This window comes from Anas acuta, chromosome 10 (genome assembly GCF_963932015.1).
Source record: "Anas acuta chromosome 10, bAnaAcu1.1, whole genome shotgun sequence".
Lineage (NCBI taxonomy): Eukaryota > Metazoa > Chordata > Aves > Anseriformes > Anatidae > Anas > Anas acuta.
In genome coordinates, this window is record NC_088988.1 from 16,291,881 (window position 1) to 16,309,262 (window position 17,382).

The 17,382-nt window shown below is 38.3% G+C and overlaps 1 protein-coding gene across 2 annotated transcripts in view; it reads left to right on the forward strand.

Annotated features, from left to right (window-relative positions):
* TOX3 (TOX high mobility group box family member 3) overlaps positions 1–17,382 on the forward strand; it is a 77,745-nt gene that overhangs the window by 49,488 nt on the left and 10,875 nt on the right. The window contains exons 2-3 of one of the 2 annotated variants that reach the window (XM_068693551.1): positions 2,585–2,650; positions 6,599–6,850. In XM_068693551.1, coding sequence (XP_068549652.1) covers positions 2,585–2,650; positions 6,599–6,850 — 318 coding nt within the window. Of the gene's footprint in view, positions 1–2,584; positions 2,651–6,595; positions 6,851–17,382 lie in introns of both variants that reach the window. The other variant, XM_068693550.1, reaches the window with a different exon arrangement.

The following is a 17,382-nucleotide window of genomic DNA, read 5'->3' on the forward strand; positions in this document are numbered from 1 at the left end:
AATAAATTTCAGCAATATTAGTTGGGACCCACGCTAACAAAAGCTTAAATGTGCCAGGTTCTGACATCAGTGCCTGAGTCATATACAATAGAGTCCTAAATATTGTACTCCGATAACAGAGTGAATCTAAGGGCATATAGTTGCAACTTCTAGCTATGACATTCCTCATTATATAATTTGCCTCCACAGCCTTAATAAAATGGAAAAGTATGTTGTCACAAGGAAAAAATGGTTGGCATTCAAACCAGCAGCAGTTGTGATGTGAGGAACACATGTAGATCAAAACATTATGGAAGTTTACCCTCTGAGGTAAAAAAATAAAAAATAAATAAAAATCAGCTGCATTCCCATTTTGAGGTTCTGGAGTCTCTAAGACTCTAAGCTCATGGATTGGGTTTGTTCCAACTTATTTATCCAGTATTAGAGCTAGTGCAGGTTATGCCTTTGCATTTGGGTATTATTTGAAAAAATAATATATGTTTCTTGTTACTGTAGAAAGAACAGCTCTACTGGAACCATTGGTGTGCCGTCATATAAATCCTTCTTAGTTTGCCACTGTCTGACATGAAAAAATCTATCCTGTCAACCTCTGTGTTGAGCTGACGTAGTATATCTTTGTGCCCCAAATCCACGCACACACATCCTTCCATGCCAAGACAGTAACTTCAATATGCAATTTCTCTTTTTTTTTTTTTAATTCTGCCCCAAATGGGTGACATCTGGGCTTTTAAAGGTGGATGACATTATTTCAGTAGCTGAGGATAACAGTTTAAATAATTATGAGGCAGCCTACTTATCGTTTTAAGGCCTCTGTTGCTTTAATGCGTGATACAGGTTGAAAGAATCAGCATTTTAAGTATATATTAAGTATGGAATTTGATACAACTTGATCTCTTCGGTTTTGTTGATCAGGACTCAAAGACAGTATATTCGCAAGGGACGTGAGGCTCCAGTTCTTCGTGTCCATGTTCCTTTTTTCATCCTCTGTCATTACAGTTTCCTCAACTTCTCTTTTTTTATTCATTTGGCTTTTGGTCTTATTTTGTGAAATGGATTTTGGAGTTTTCAGGGAAAGAACCTCTGTTGAAAGGATCACTCTCTGGCCCCCCACTGCTCCAGGATGCTGCAGGAACTGGAGAGAGTCACGGTCTGAAACATTTCCCTGCTAAAAACAGTCAGGCATCAAGCACTACAAGAGCAAATTGAGCTGGAGCAAAGTGGTTTTCCTTTCAGGACAGGTTCACCTGCTCTGGGAGCACAACAGGGTTTCTTGCTTGGAAAGAAAAACAATCTGTGCAAGTGTATGGTTACCAATCATCAAGTACTTGTTGCAGAGCTTCTGCTGCTGCTGGTACTGTTTGCTGTTGTACTTAGTTGTTGTCTTTTGTTTGGTTTGGGTGGGGGGAGTTGTGATTTTTTGTGATTGGTATTGTTTTCTCTGGCAAGGGCTGGCAAGATAAAAAACCTCCAAAAAAGTTTGCTTTACAGAAGTAAAAAATGGGAGCTTAGGGAAGAATGCTTAGTATGGCTCAGCAGCAGTAAAACACGGTAGGGCACTGTAGCAGCAGCACTTTGCTCTCATTTGATGCTCTTGCAATGTGCCTGACACTAGAAATTTGAAAATGCAAAAAATTTAATTTAGTGTCTTATATGGTAGCTGCATGACATGCATGGTGTCTGTTCCTTGAAGCAAGGACTCGAGGCACCTGCTTGCCTTTGGAAGTGCCGTTTAAGGGAATAAGGCACGCTAACTACCAATTAACCAAATGCTGATAATCTCTTCCTTTCTGTGCTCAGTCTGTAGAAGAAAAAGTACTTATCTACATCCACAAATGTTCATACTTGGGTGTTTGGAGGAGATGACTTAATGGCATCTGTGAGGATCCTTTCTGATCACTCATTTGGGAGAGGAGTTGCACCCCAGCAGGAGCAAGCGGTCACCCAGCCCGGGTAGATCTCGGAGTCTCCATGTGATGCTGTTCCTCTGATGTGAAAAATCCTCTGCAAAGTCTTCTGGCCTTAAAGATCAGTGGGGGTGGGAGCTCAACTGGAATGAAGGATAGACAAAGGGGGATTGTTTGGCTTTTTAATTTTATGGAAAGAATGGGATTTTAAAAGCAATGCTGCAGATGCTCTTTCTTCTCCTTCTTACCTTCATCTCTTTTAAGCCAGCTCTGCTTGGAACAGTAATACAAAAGCTACTTCTAGCTACAGCTGTCCCCAAGATCAAGATCATCTGCAGAAATATAATTATGTGTGTCAGGAGAAGTGTAGCAGATTTGAAATGCCTTTTCTGGGAAATGGTCTATTTGTAATGGGCACTTAATTTCCAAAGACATCCCTAGGCCTGTGGGATGGCTTTGTGACACAGAAAGTTGAAAAGGTGTGCTTGGAGATCGTCCATGTACAGACCTGGGGATGCAGAAGATATAATAATAATAATGTTAAATAATAATGTTCTGACTTCAAAGAACACCTGCAAAATCACATCTTATCTGTTTTGCTTTTCTTAAACTTTTCTATGCTGGTGAAGAAAAGTTTATTGTGGCATGCATTAAAATCCAAATATTTATTTTTCTTTCAGTTTGGAAACAATAACAACTACATGAACATGGCAGAGGCAAATAATGCATTTCTTGCTGCAAATGAGGTAGATGTTTTTCTTTTTTTTTTTATCTATGCTCATATTCTGCTGTTTGCTTTGATAATTTAACAGACTTGGAATGGATGAAGAGTGAAGTGCTGAATTTCTGTGTGTTTTATGGAGCACAAAATAAAGACTTTAATGAGAAAGAAAATAACCTGACAGCTCTCCATTACTAGTCAATTTAGCTGTCCATAAGGCTGTTACTTACATAGCATGTCAATAGAAACAAATCTGCTTTATGTATGAAAAAAAAGTCATAAACAGAAGGAAACAAATAAAAGGCACAGTAGGTGTACATTTTCAAAACAAGCTTAGTAATAGTCAATAGCAGCTAATGTGCTAATTTCTATTATAGATACAAATATTTTGATTTGGGTTCTTAATGCTCATATAAGTTAGAAAAACAAAGCCAACTTTGTTGCCTAAAGTGTGCTGGGAGAGGGAAATGTCTGATCGGGATTAAGAGCAAACCTGGGCGTTGGGCTGGTGGAGGCTGGCTGGGCTGTAGAGGTGATGGATTTGAGCACTGGCTTTTCAAAGGGAAACAGGATAAAGGTACGGCAGCTGCAATCTGTGTATATGTTGTTACAGTGGTGCCTCTTTCCAGCCAGTTAATGGACTATCAACATGCTAATATTGACCCCAGCTCCAGTTAGAAACACCTTTTGCTTGTCACTAAAAATCAACAGCTTTTATTCCAAAGGGAGTGGGAAGGATGGAAAATGCATGATGCACTGCCTAGCAGTGTGTGTGGCAATATAAAGAAAAAGATCTCAATATTTATATCAGGTGTATGCCATAAATGATCTTCTAGACGTAAGAAAAGGTTAAAACCTGGGCAGCTTTGCCTTTACATATTGTAAGTGGTGATTCAGCCAGAGGTATTCTTATGCACTTTTAAAAAAATGATCTTGGAGAAAATAAGTAGAAAGGTGTAACAATAAATATGAAGGTTAGAATTAGGAGTCATATTTTATGAATCATTTATACAATGGTCACCATCTCTTTTTACCCAGCAAGACTGCTTAGATAAGGGAATATTGTTTGGCACTAGCTCCAGTGTTATTTGTGATAATGAACACAAACCCCATCTGTAATGACAACATGATGTTTCTTTCTGTAGAATTTCTTTCCTACATTTGAATCAAACATTGATGAAAGCTCTGCTGCCAGCAGCTGTTCAGAGACAATTTAATTCCAGCTGTGATAATTCACCGTGTCAGACATTGGCTGTTATATGTTGATACAACAGTTCTCCAGATTTGCATTTTTATCAAAAGGAACAAATGTTTTGAACATTTCAGTACAGATGGCATTTAACTGTGCACACAGTTTTTTTTTGTTTTTTTTTTTTTTAAACATGTAAGATATAAATATTTGAAAAGTTAATAACTTAAAAAAAATATATGATTGGTAAGATAAATCCCACAAATGTTAGACCATCTCTTGGTCATAACAGCACCTTTCTGCAATCCCAAATTGCATACTATTCAGACCATTTCTGCAGGCTGAATAGCTCAGTGATTTGGATTTAAGACTACTTCACTAAGGGGCTTTCTTTCTTCTTAGATTACATCTATTTCATCTTCATTCTTAGGCCCTTGATATGTTTTTAAAAAAGATATATACACACTTGGAAAAGTTATATTGTAAGAATTAAATCTACATTTAAAAAATGTTACGTTATACATCAATTTGCTCTTCCATTTGTAGAAAGCCATGACTATTAAGATGAGTGGGGCTTCTCTAAATAAAATATTGTATTATCGTGTAACTGTGTTATGTATTTATACAGATGTCCTAGATTTATTGTTAGATGAGGAAAGAAGATCCAATTCTTTTAATTACTACTATCTTATAAACACAAGTAAAGAGAGGTTGAAACGCACTGTAATAATACTGATTTCACTGACCCCCTTTGCTTGAACAAGCAATAGAAATATCATTAAGTGTTATTGCTTGCATTAAAGCATGAACCTAACTTTGCAATTACTGCATTACAATGTATTTAATTATAGTGTTTTTACATTAACACGAATGTAGCTTTCCTGCTAGGATTTTGGGCATGATCACTGCTGAGCTAGAAGCCCATTTTATTCCTGTAAATAATGCCTTAAGAGTGTAATCCTAGAGCACATTCAGGCTAAGAAGCCACACATTTGCTTTATGTTTTCTGTCTCTATGTCATGATTACCACGACCCATTTTAAAGCACCTTAAATATTTATTGAAATAATATTTCAAGTGTTAATTACAGTGGTAATGAAAACAGCCAAATGCCACATATCAAGAATGAGTGTTTATCCGTATTGTTAATGTGATATGTTAGATTTCATTAAGCAGTAATGGGGTAGCAAATGAGTCACAAATTACAGTTGCATCTGTTACTAGACCACATTAGTGCCAAAATAACTGCAAATGCAGCCATAGGGTTATGTTCATTAGCCAACCACTTCTCGTGGCCAATCCATCCTTTGTGTTTGTGAACTAAGGGATACACAGGAATCAAAATTTACACCTTTTGTGATATAGCAGAGGAGAAGTCAAATGGCTCCCTGTCACTGGCCCAGCTTTCAGGTCCAGAATTAAGTTACAGTATTGCACCTCGTGTCTCGGCAGACTGACAGTAGTGCAGACTGCAGCAGTCTGGGACCTCATCATTTCTGGTGTGAGACCAATAATGACAGCTGACAGGTTCTATATGCAAGCAAAGGTTTTACTTGTGTTTCAGTTTCCATCTTTTCTCAAGCGGTTATTAATTTGTATCATCATTAACAGTTTGAAGGATGACAATTTGCAGCAGTTAATGAGATCTTTCACTGAACATATCATTTTTAAATTAACTGGCATTAAGTCACTCTTTCAAACAATGTAAATAATACATAAAACAATTTCCCCTGCTCTCAACTAGGATCCTGAACTAATGCAAACAAACAAATCCCAGAGCAGTGTTGCATGTCCAGAACAAGACAGAGTGCCTATTTTGGGATTGCCAACTGCCTGACTTGATCAAGACTGTCCTGATTTGGGTACATTTAAAATGGCCTAATTTCAAGCACTGGATTTCTATTATTAAGTAGCAGTGGAGCCGAAATAATATATGAAAGTTAATTTGACTCACAAGAAATTTGAATCAGCACAGCTCATTTGTTTCCCAAATAAATATCGGCAGTGTTGAAGCCAGATACAGACTCTACTTGAATAAAGATCTTCTCTGACAGACACATGCACACGTACAAACACGCACAGACCCTGAAGATAACTGGCAGTAAACGTTTTGCTCAAGGCATCTTAACAGGTGTTTAGTTCGTAACAAACCTACTGTTCAAACAAAGCTGGCTGGCTTTAAAAAGCACTGGAAGCTGCTGTAATCATCCACACTCCTTTGTACATTTCTCTTCTCCAAATTATAACGCCTATATAGAAGGATGTGCTGTACTTTGGGGGTGGAAAAGAAAAGAAATAAAGACCAGAATTACAGTATTTCATGTTTATTAGTGGATAAAAAGGAAACAAAAGATGTGAAATGGTCAGTGCTGAATTAATGTTGTGTGTGTGCTACAAAATTGTCAGTATTTTATGAAGCATGAGAGTAATATAAGCTGTTTGTGCTATTTTACTAACATATCAATAAAGTGGTAATTTGTTATACAGCCAAATCCAATGTAGCTGATATTCAGACTAACAACAAAGACAGATGTTGCTAATTAAGTACGCATTAAAAAACTGTTAATACTGATACTCCATTAAAGCCATATGATAATGAGACTTAAATCTTTAATCAGTATTTATCAGTATACAAACTCCTTTAGTATATGAAACTTTTTTTTTTTTATTAATATATAGAGTTTGCATTTGAGAACAAAGTGAGATTTGGATGGCAGGTCCAAAGATGGCTTTGGAGAACAGTGTGCCCTAACGTGGTGCATGTTGTCCTGTCCTTTTTTAGCAGACGTTCCACACACCGAGCCTTGGGGATGAGGAGTTTGAAATCCCACCCATTACGCCCCCACCGGAATCAGACCCTGCACTAGGGATGGCAGATATACTGCTGCCCTTTCAGGGCCTTGGCGACCAGCTGCCTGCACAAGGAAATGAATTTACGCCTCAGTTTCCCCCACAGAGCTTGGATCTTCCCTCTATTACGATATCCCGAAATCTTGTGGAGCAAGATGGCATCATCCACAACAATGGATTGCATATGGTAGGTGCAGTTCTTTTTGTGTTTTGGTTGCAAAAGATCGTTTGTCAAAGCATAGTAATGTAGATTTGTGTCGTGTATCAGTTTTAATTGACTTCTCCAAAGATGTGTGCCATTTCCTGGTATTATGATCCGACCAAGCATTTGCCAATGTTCTGCATTATGTGCAGCCATGTTCTGTTTGAGTGATGACACATGTTGTCAGTGTTGCACAGCGAACAATGATATGTTATTATTTAGTTCCCTAAGGCAGTTGGCAAATGTTTAAGGGTTTAATATTGGTGGATTTAGGAAGATAAACATGGTTGTTAATGTACAGTGCAATGCTATACTGTGTGTAAACAGATCTCTTGTAAAAAAGCAGTCAGGCTTTATAAACATAGAATTTTAATTTTGGGAACAGAGTTGGAAGCCCATGTCATTGGCATCACGTGAATCCTGACTGGTGTTAGATTTCAAGAAATTGTTGTGATAATGGGCAGCATGAGTTGAAGCACCATGGTGTTGGCCAGGGTGAACTATGGCATTTAGGAGGAATTGTTTGACCACATTTCACGTATAGGATCCACACTTGACGGCCTGCAGGATATTCTGAAAGCACATTATTGAAAGTAGTTCAGAAAGGGATCCAGACACCTTATACCAGCAGTAATATACATATATATTTCTGTTTTCTTTATACTTCATGGGCTAGATCTTTATAATTATTATTATTTTTTAACTACTAACAGAGTGGTGGGGATGAATTAACTGGACATATACTCAGAAATACAGGGCCATAAAAAGACTTGTCCAGTGCTCCTGTTGACCCGAGTCTGTGGCAGGTTGAGCCTCACTTCTGTGTTCCTGTGACATTTTGGAGCCCTCCAGAAAGGGGAGGATTGATCTGATTGTGGGGAAGAGATGAGGGATGGGGCTACTAGGCCAGTTTCAGTGATAGTTCCTGGCAATTAGAGCACTAAAAACCAAGGCTGTATTAAGTCATCTCCAGAATCTGTTCACACTGTGGCTGCGATTGTGGTGGGAGAATATATGGGGGCAGTTTCCACTTTCTTGGTGCATTCCCCTTTCAGCTTTGGAGGGTCTCCCCACCTTTGGAGAGTCTTCTTGTGTGAGTTTCTCTAAGGTTCGTGCAGTAACATTCCTACTCCCAAGCGTGAGATGTAGCTGTGTCACTTTATCATACTTAGCATTTTAAACTCAGTGGTTGCCATTAGAATTAGTTTCTGTACTGCATATTAAAGCCAGGGTGGATGTTTAGCTTCAACAGTTATATCAGCTTTAGTTATTCTGATCAGCTTTTTCATAGACCTTTTGCTAAACTTGTTGAAGTGAAAATACAAATTTACTGCTGGACTATAGTAAAGCCCACTATGTTATTATAATTTCATGTACTTTTTTTTTTTCCTTCCTTTTTATTATTCTGGTGAGTGACAATTAATTAAAGAATTACAAATCAACACACAGCAAATTTCTCAGGATTTTTCCAGGCTTCTGGCTCCATCACAAAGTTTAATGTTTCATCTGAGGTAATGCAGAGTAGCTAGCCCTAATACAGAAATAAACACAAACTGCTCACTCTTTAGGAGGTACAGAGTTCAGTAACTCCACAGGCACAAAGCAGGGACTGCCTGAAACAAGCCTTGAAGGATATGATACTTCTTTTCAGATCTCGTTATGCATGGGCTTTTGTATGCCCTGGCCATGTTGGGTGATGTACTGAGTGCCAAACACAGAAAAAAAAATAATAAAACTTTAGAGTCGGGAATGTATTGCCTGAAAACTAAAGCATGGAGTGCATGTGTGCTGAATGCAAAGGAACTTGTTCAGAAATATGTAATAAATACCATAAGCTGGATCAGTCTTGTGTTACATGTGAGAGAGTCCCCCCAGTGTTACCAAGTGGTTTGTAACCTGACCTCGAGTTGCCTTGTCATTTTGCATATTTTCACTGAATGCCATTCTTCCATTAAGTCAAGGTTTACATTAACTGCAATGTTAAGGATTTCTTCCCATATCGGTCAAAGGGAAGATGCTCCTGCCTTCATATCCCAATAATCCAGTGATATTTTCGAGGGTGACTGCCAATTCAAAACTGTGGGTTTGGGACTTGTGTGCAGTTTTGTCAAAGAGAATTGATGAGGAATGGGGGGATTTGATACAGAGGAGCCACGCGGGGAGGTTCATGTGTCAGACACTTCCTGACAACTGCTAGATTTGTTTTGTACTGTGAGATGGAGTGACCCCTACCACTGCATTTTAGTCAGTGATCTTTTTCTCCTCTGCTCATAAATGCTGGGTGACATCAGGAACTTTAAAAATACTAACAGAGGGTCCATGCATAGGTTTCCCCTGAACTCATATAATGCTCCTTAGTTCTCAAATTTTCCAGCCATTAATCTGTATTTTAAAAATAGAAAATGAAAACAGTACATCATATTTTAGGTGAAAAATGTGCACTTTATTAGACTGGTAAATATTTATTAATAATATTAGAATTCATCTTTAAATTAGACATTTCATGAATTACCTTGCCTTGGAGCTATAAAAACTTTATTGCAGCAATAAAAAAAATGTAAAGGAGGCATTTTGACTATGAAATTTCATTTCATGGTCAATTGAATTTACTATATCAGAAAGAACTAAAGATGAGGCTGTAAAATAATTATGATGTTCGTATACACTTATAGAACAATGTTCTTATCCAGCGATACTAGGATAGTCTTATTTAAAGGCTGTATTAATAATGTATTGCTAATCACTAAAGCTTCTTTAGCTGAATACAAACTTAATTTTTTTTTTTAATATGAACTGCATTGAGTTTATTGGTTATCTTGTGAAGCATTAGAGAGCTTTACTGTAAGCCATATTTAATTTAGATAAATGTAGTCCTACCCTGTTGAAAAGTCCAGTAGAAGAATTTCACCTTGAAGAAATGTCATGAGATTTTAAATCACAAATGTTGAAAAAATAAAATGGGCTCGGACAGAATTATGATTAATACTGTGTGTCTTTGGCTTTTTGCTATGTACTACCTGACATGTTCACCTATAAACTTGAATGCAGAATCACCAGAGGCATGGTTAAAAATAGGTTATGTCAAGGTTTTCCTATGTCTCCCTTAGGGTATGGAGTTGGCTAGCTACTTCATAATACTTCTGCAAGTATCTCACATATTTCCCACAGGAAGACAGACAAAAAAAAAATAATTCTTTTTTAACATATTCTTTGTGCATTGTTATATTGAAAAATTCATTCACAGTGCAAGGAAGATATTTATTCACTGTATAAAAATGTGTCCTAGCAATTATTAAAAGCTTGTATTGATGAATTAACAATTGCTCATACTGTTAAGAACAAGGCAGTTCTGGACACAGAGAAGCTGGATCCAGGCATGCTGAATTACACTGTGGAAGGAATGTCAATTTGTCACAATGCTGATTAACTTCATTATTATTGGCAACAAACACAACACATTTATCTTACTTAACATCATTTTTTTTTTACATTTAAAAACAGACAACAGCAAGAAAAAGAAAGGGGGAAAATGGAGGAAGGTAGATTCGTTTTCATATTTTAATAACATACAAAAAAATCCTTATATTCAAAAAAAATCACTGAAAAGTGAAGTGCTGATGTACGTTTGACTCCAAAGAACATACGGATTTAAATGATGCAAATATTATTCTTGTAAATGCTTGAATATAAGTAAATAGAAATCAACAGGAATATCCTCATTAAAAATCAACCCCCAGTATTTTATATTAATGCTCTGTTTTCTGTTGAGCTGACCATAGAAAAATTATTTTAATCTGCAAACTGTGGCAATTCTATATAACTACAACTTGTGCTCCTGAGGGTTCCTTTTTTTTAACACCTCTCTATAATCTGCCCAGCCTGCTGAGTAGCATTGACATCAGTAGTACATCAATTTCAGAAAGTGGATTATTTTTACTAGACAGCTATTGTGACATATTGGGTCAGTCATAAATGAAAGATATTCATGCAAGCATGCAATACTTGTAATGAAGTCTCACTCTGACCTTCTGTATGATTGATTCTGTAATTTAGTTTTCTCAGGCAGTGCCTGAAATGAAATGAAATCATGTTGAACAAGTTTTGAATACCCACAGTGCACCAGGAGAAGAAAAATCTGCAGCCCCAGAGGCTTGAGAGAGAGCAGCTGAACGATTTATCTCCATGCTATTATAGCCTTTGCCAGCATTCAACATTTCTTTTTTTTTTTTCTTTTTTTTTTTTTTTTTTTTTTCTTATTTGGCTTAAGTACTTAATTCTGCAGGTAGCTGTAAATGGGAAAATAAAATGCTGTTCAGATTTAAAATGACAGGACAGGAGTATGTGCAGGGGACTGATAAAATATCTTGAATAGAACTGACCTTTCATGTAGCTGAAAGTTACTGGGGGATTCATCCTCATAATTACCATATAGATTATTTTTATTTCTTTCCTGCAATGAAACATTTCAGAGAGCAGTAGTGCTGATTGAATGAAAATTGAACTTGTTAACATTCTTTTCAGCTTAGCCTGTTGTACATAACAGAAGGTTAGCTTTGATGAATTTCAAAATTCTCTTTCTGGTATCTAAGAAACAGACAGTAAAATAATTGTCTCTTTTCAGTCTGATTTTTCTCTTTTATTCAAAAAGTACAGATGTTACAAAAACAGACTGATAATTTTACGTGTATTGCTCCCTATATTCCTTATGCTGCTGGAGAAAATGTGTTTCCTATTTGATGAAGATTTGAGCCTGTTTATATTTTATAATTGTTGCAATGCTTTCAGGGCATTCAAGATTCTGCACAGATAAGGCTAATTCATAGTGGAATAAGCTCATCTTTAATTACATTACTACTTAAGAGTGGCGCTGTGCTCAAACTAAAGGCATGATGGTGGCTATTGCTTTTATTTCAAGAAGACTTTTTAAGTAAACAGCGCAATGATGTGGCTTTAAAGATCCAAGTTGCAAATTTCAGCTTATTAAAGGCTGCATAAAACAGAAATATTATTAATGTTTCAAAATAGTGGTACCTTTTATGTAAAGGTCAAAATCTTACAGAGTTTATTCCCAGATTATTAATTTAACTTTTCAAGGAACAGATTAACAGAAGATTAAAAATTGCTTTCCAGATAATTATTTCACTACTCACCTTCATGGCTTTAATTTATATGTTTAATTTTCCTATTACAAACAAACTAGTTTGTAAATCTCTCTTCTAATATCCAGTCTGTAATCTTATATTTAGAGAGAATGCAGTTGGTTTTCAATTAATACAACATTATAACAACATTGTTTAATGTGTTGCAGATGAAGCAGTTGTTTCATGGGTCATTAATGTGTTTAAGGCCTGGAACAGTCTTTTAAAACAAGCGCTTGTTATTGTTATGAACGTGTTTATTGTCATCCCTAATCCAAAACATACAACTGATTCTGGGAGGTTAAAATTATTCATTTATAGGAATAGCAGCTATTCTTACTAGGAATTATCTTCAGTTTTCTCATCTGTGTTTGTCCTTTGAGAAAGGTGGGCTACTGAACTTAAGTTCCAGATTAACATCATAAATCTGGTTTGCATTGGACTTTGTGGATGTTTAATAATTTGTGGTACCAGGAAAAAATAATCTCAAAACTAGGTAATCATAAATTAAATGATGTTCTCATGGCTCAGATAGGTGACATTTGGTCATATACAGAATCTTTCAAATGGTGGCTCATGCTTCATGAAATTAGGTTGTTAGGGCTCATTTGGGATTTTGTAACTCCGGTGCCTGTTACCAGGCAGGAAGTGTGTCCCTCTGTCTTCTGCCTGCAGATCTGGGCTATGGGCATCACTGATTGAGCTTTCAAGTCTTTACAGAGATTTTTATTAATTTATTTATTTATTAAAATTTGTATGTGGTTAAATATTTTGTGTCTAATGACATAGCTGTGCATTTTTAGTCACCGTTCAGAGAGCATGTATGCCCACTTCACAGGGCCCCGGGGGAGGTGGACAATGGGCTGCAGCCCCGGAGGCCGTAGGCAGCAGTTGTTTCTGTACAGAAACTGCTACAACTTCCATGGGATATGAAGACAGCACAGCCTAATGATATACTGAATAATAGAGTTTTTAATAGTGTGTAGATTCTTATGTCCTCGGTGACATTGTAATGCTTAGAGTAGATAATATAGTCACTTTTCTGTGAGACGTGCTCTTTCCTCCTTTCTCATCGATACGGAGACAATAGACCATCTGTTAATGAGCTGCCATGGTTGGAGAAGGAAACGGATTCTCGCGTTCATTTCAGAAGTTGGTAATTCAAAGCAGAACAAAATCCTTAACCGAATCTTTATTCATCGTCTGTTGGTCTGTGTAAACTATTTCCTGTCCGAGTAACCACGAGAAAGGACCTGTCCGTAGGAAACAGCGGCAGCCATTCCCAAAGACACCTGTTTGAATAGCAGGTGCTACGGATGCTGGGGGGAAAAGTAATGGAAGCAGGTTATTAACCTACCCAGCTAAGAGGGACTTCCACGTGGAAATAGAAAAATACACAAATATTGGCAGAAGAGTCTGGGGAAAAAAGACTATGCCTGCGTGATTTTCATAATACCTACATCAGGATCCATTAACTCCACAAGATACTGGGAGGTGCCAAATGAAGGCGTGGAAAGTGCTGCATCCACCAGGAAGCAGTCAGGAACTGGCGATATGCCTAAGAAGTGAGCTCAGAAGGAGTGTGGACATACCTGACTGTGGGCACCAGCTGTGTTTTAAGCCTGGGCAATGGCTTTGAACTCTTCTGCCTCCCGAGTTTCAGTCAGGTGTGAGCAAACCCTGACCTGCTGCTTCCTGAAGTCAACCAGATGAGGCAGGTGCTGGTGCTGCTCTGCTGCATGTGGACAAAGGCTGCATTGGGTCCAGCTGCCCTCATTCTTGGGTCAGTTGAAAACTGCCTTTGCAATTCCTCCTGCAATTCCTGTCCTGCTCCCTGGCCTGTTACCGGCCACGCTTTCTCGTGGACAGCTTACCCAATCCTCAGCTTTCATCTCCAGTTCTCAAGCCATAAAGAAATATGGAGTCTTTTTAGAGTTTTAGACTGTATTCTGTGCTGCCAGGTAGCTGGAAAAAAACAGGGGAAAGAAAAGAAAAAGCTTGGTTCTGATAATATGGAAGATAATGAGACCTACTTTTATGATTTGCTTAAAAAAAAACAAAAACACCAACAAACAGAAGACAAAAAAATCCCAAAGACAAAAGCACAACACATCAGTACCAGCACTTGCGGCAGTGTTAAACAAATGTCACCTAACACCTGAGTGTGTCATTTGTCCCTCCCTGCCCCCCTCCCCACCCCACATTTCTCGCACAATTTATGTTACCTTTGGTAATGCTTTGGTAATGTTTGTTGGTTGTCATGCTTCCTTGCAGTCTTTCCCGATGATGCTTTCTGCATAATAAGGACCTTTGAAGTCTGCCTTTGATTTGGTAGCTGAAGCACCTGGAGTTGCAGGGGTTGTAACAAAACTGCTACAGCATTTATCTGACATTGCAGGACTTCATTTCAACTCTCCAGTGTTTGTTTGCAATGTGCCTGCACTGTTTGCATACAGCAGACCTAAGCTTGTACTACTAATTTGGATAGAAGCTCCTTGTGCCAACAGACTGATCAGATCAGAGCCCAGATCTGTGATCTGAGTCACATGCGCCTTGTGATCATGCTGTTGGATCCCCTGTCCAAAAAGAGTGTGATTCAGAATGGCTTAAAGAATGGTAGGCAGCTGGGGGGGGAGGGGATGAGGGGGAAGCAGCAGGGAACCTGCTTTTAAAAGTGTCTGCAAAGTGGTGTAAAACTTGAACTATAAGTAAGTTGTGAATGAGGTGATGCTAAACCATCAGTCAGTGGTGGCCGCTGTGGGTGGATTCAGGGCTATAGCAAGCCCAAGGTGTCAGCCATCTGCAGGAGCAGAGGCCCTTTCAGAACAGAAAGGCTCAACATTGAGCTGAGACAACCAAGAAGAATTGGTCCCCTTCAGCCCACTTTGGGGACTGTAAGAGGAACATTTCAGGTCATTTTCAGACAGATGTGGTTTGACAGGAAAGTAGATGGGTGAGAACAAGTCTCCCGAACCACAAGAGCTCTGTGCCAGGCTGGCTGGGTGACCTGCTTAAGCATTATGAGCATTATGAGGAAAGTTTTTTATCGCTTGCTTTGGTTGTGTGATTTTGCCCAGCTGTGAGCGTTTAGTGATTCCTCGCCAGGTAATGCAGCATTACATTAGAGATACCTGAGGCTGTTGTGAACAAGCTGGTACTGGTGGGGGCACAGAGCAGCAGGGCAGGGGGAGCCAGAGCTGGGGCTCAGGGCCATGTCGGTGTGGCGGGCGCCCAGGCTGCTTGGCTCCATCTCTTGGCACCAGCCGCATCTCTGAGGTGGTGCTGCACCACCTGGCATAGGTGTGCTCCTCCTGCCTGCTCCCTGAACATCATTCCATAGAAGGAATCATTTTAACTTGTCATTTGGTGGTCTCTCAGCATTGTAACCACCCGACACCATGGGTCAGGCTGTCTGCTGAGAAAGAAGTTCTGCAGTGCCCAGGGGTAGAGCAAACACCAGCCACAGGAGAGGTCACTGACCTGAAAGAAAAACAAGGGGGGGGGGGGGGGGGGCGGGGAAGAAAATCAAGGGACAGTAGATGAGAAAGATTCAAAGAAAACATGGTAAATTAGCTTGGAGGTGGTAGCTATAGAAGAAAATCATATAGGAAAAATTTATTTCTAGACAGAGGAATTTCTACAGACATCTGAGACTCACAGAAAAAAGGAGATAGTTGCTCAGTTTTGAGGAATGAATCAGTGGGCCCTAATGTTATTATTTTTTTTTTTATCTTTCGTGCCCCTTCTCTGGGTTATGTGCTCTTTCTGTGTGTACAGAACACAGTAATTTCTGATGTATTGGGACTGAGGGAGCGCACAGACCAGGAGATTGCATGCTCTTCATGTCTTTCAAGCAGCAGAATGTGCGTAAGCCTCCTGTCACCAACCAATCTTTCAGATCCATCTGCAGACATCATTTTTTTTTCTCTGACATGTACTGTGTGTTGTTGTAGCCTTTATTTGGGAATTAAATTAGGTAAGGTTTACTTTACTACAGAGACACAAAGGAAAACCTAGTAGTGTTCTCATTGCTAGAAAAAAAGAAGCTGCTGCTTGTAGTGGATCTCCTGATAACTGTAGTTTGACAAATCATCACTGATCACAGTATCTGAAGGGGGGAGAAGAAGGACACTTCTGCAGTGGTGGCGTTACCAAGTGCAACTGTTTTATACTCTATTAAGTAAGGATTTAATCTCTGACAGAGAAAAGCATCCTGTTAGTTTGATTTGTTTTGACTGGCAGTGAATTCCAATCTTGTAAAAATTTAGATTAATGGATTCTTTTATCTCTATTTTGCTCGTGGAGAAAAAGAGTATTGAGGATTTCTTCTGGAGATATGCTGACTTGCCCAAAACTAAAGGGAGAAATTTACAGACAAGCACAACTGAGGATTCCACTCTTTACATTGAAGTGCATTTGCTTCAACTCGAATACTTCAAAGTATTACATCAGCTTATGTTACATTGACAGTGACAAATTCCTAAGGCAAAAGAATATATAATGTTTTAAGTCAACTTCCAAAACCAGGGCACAGTGAGCATAAACATAAATGTTAGCTTTTGCGTAGTTATTTTTATTGGCAGATTTACCACAGACTTGACCACTTTTCTTAAAAACCTGGCTCATCTAGTATAGGGTCAGATCGCAGCCCTACGTCTTGGTGGAGGTGTTGCCTATTTGCGTGATTGAATATTGTAGACATTGATTTTAATTGAGACACCATTATTACACAAAATGGTCTAAAAAAGACATTTTTCTATTTATATTTCATATATCCTGTTGAATGTTTGTGGAGTTCAAAATTTTGTCGGTGTAGAAATTATCTGCAAACAATTCTCAAAATGCAGGAAAAGTGGAAATTATGTCATCTCTAGAAGTCATGGCTGGACCTCTGTACCATTTATCTATCAAAATAAATACTAGCTCTGTTAGTGGCTCTATTATCTACTGGATGCCTAATGACTTGGTATCAGAAGAAGTAACTATCCTTTATTACCATAGTTTTTTCCTTTATTCTCAGGGGTATGCTTCACTTTGGCTGGATGAGGTACAGAATTTATTGAAAAACACCTTTAACTGTATACACTGTATAAATTAAAGTACTAGAGTTCACACCTTAATTTAAAGTCTCATTATTCTGTTTGCTTTCTTGGCTGTAGAGGAATTGATTTTTATCAAATTTCGAGAACCTAATATTTCTGCAGATCAAACTAAAATAATCTACATATTTTGCATATGCTGTGAGATGTCCTTTGGCATGACTTCTAAATAGACTAAATAGGACTTCTTTGACATGACTCTAAATAGATTAGAATAGTTGAAAGTAGGATAATTTGTTGGATAGGTAACCTCACGATGCCTTTGATGTCTTCAACACAT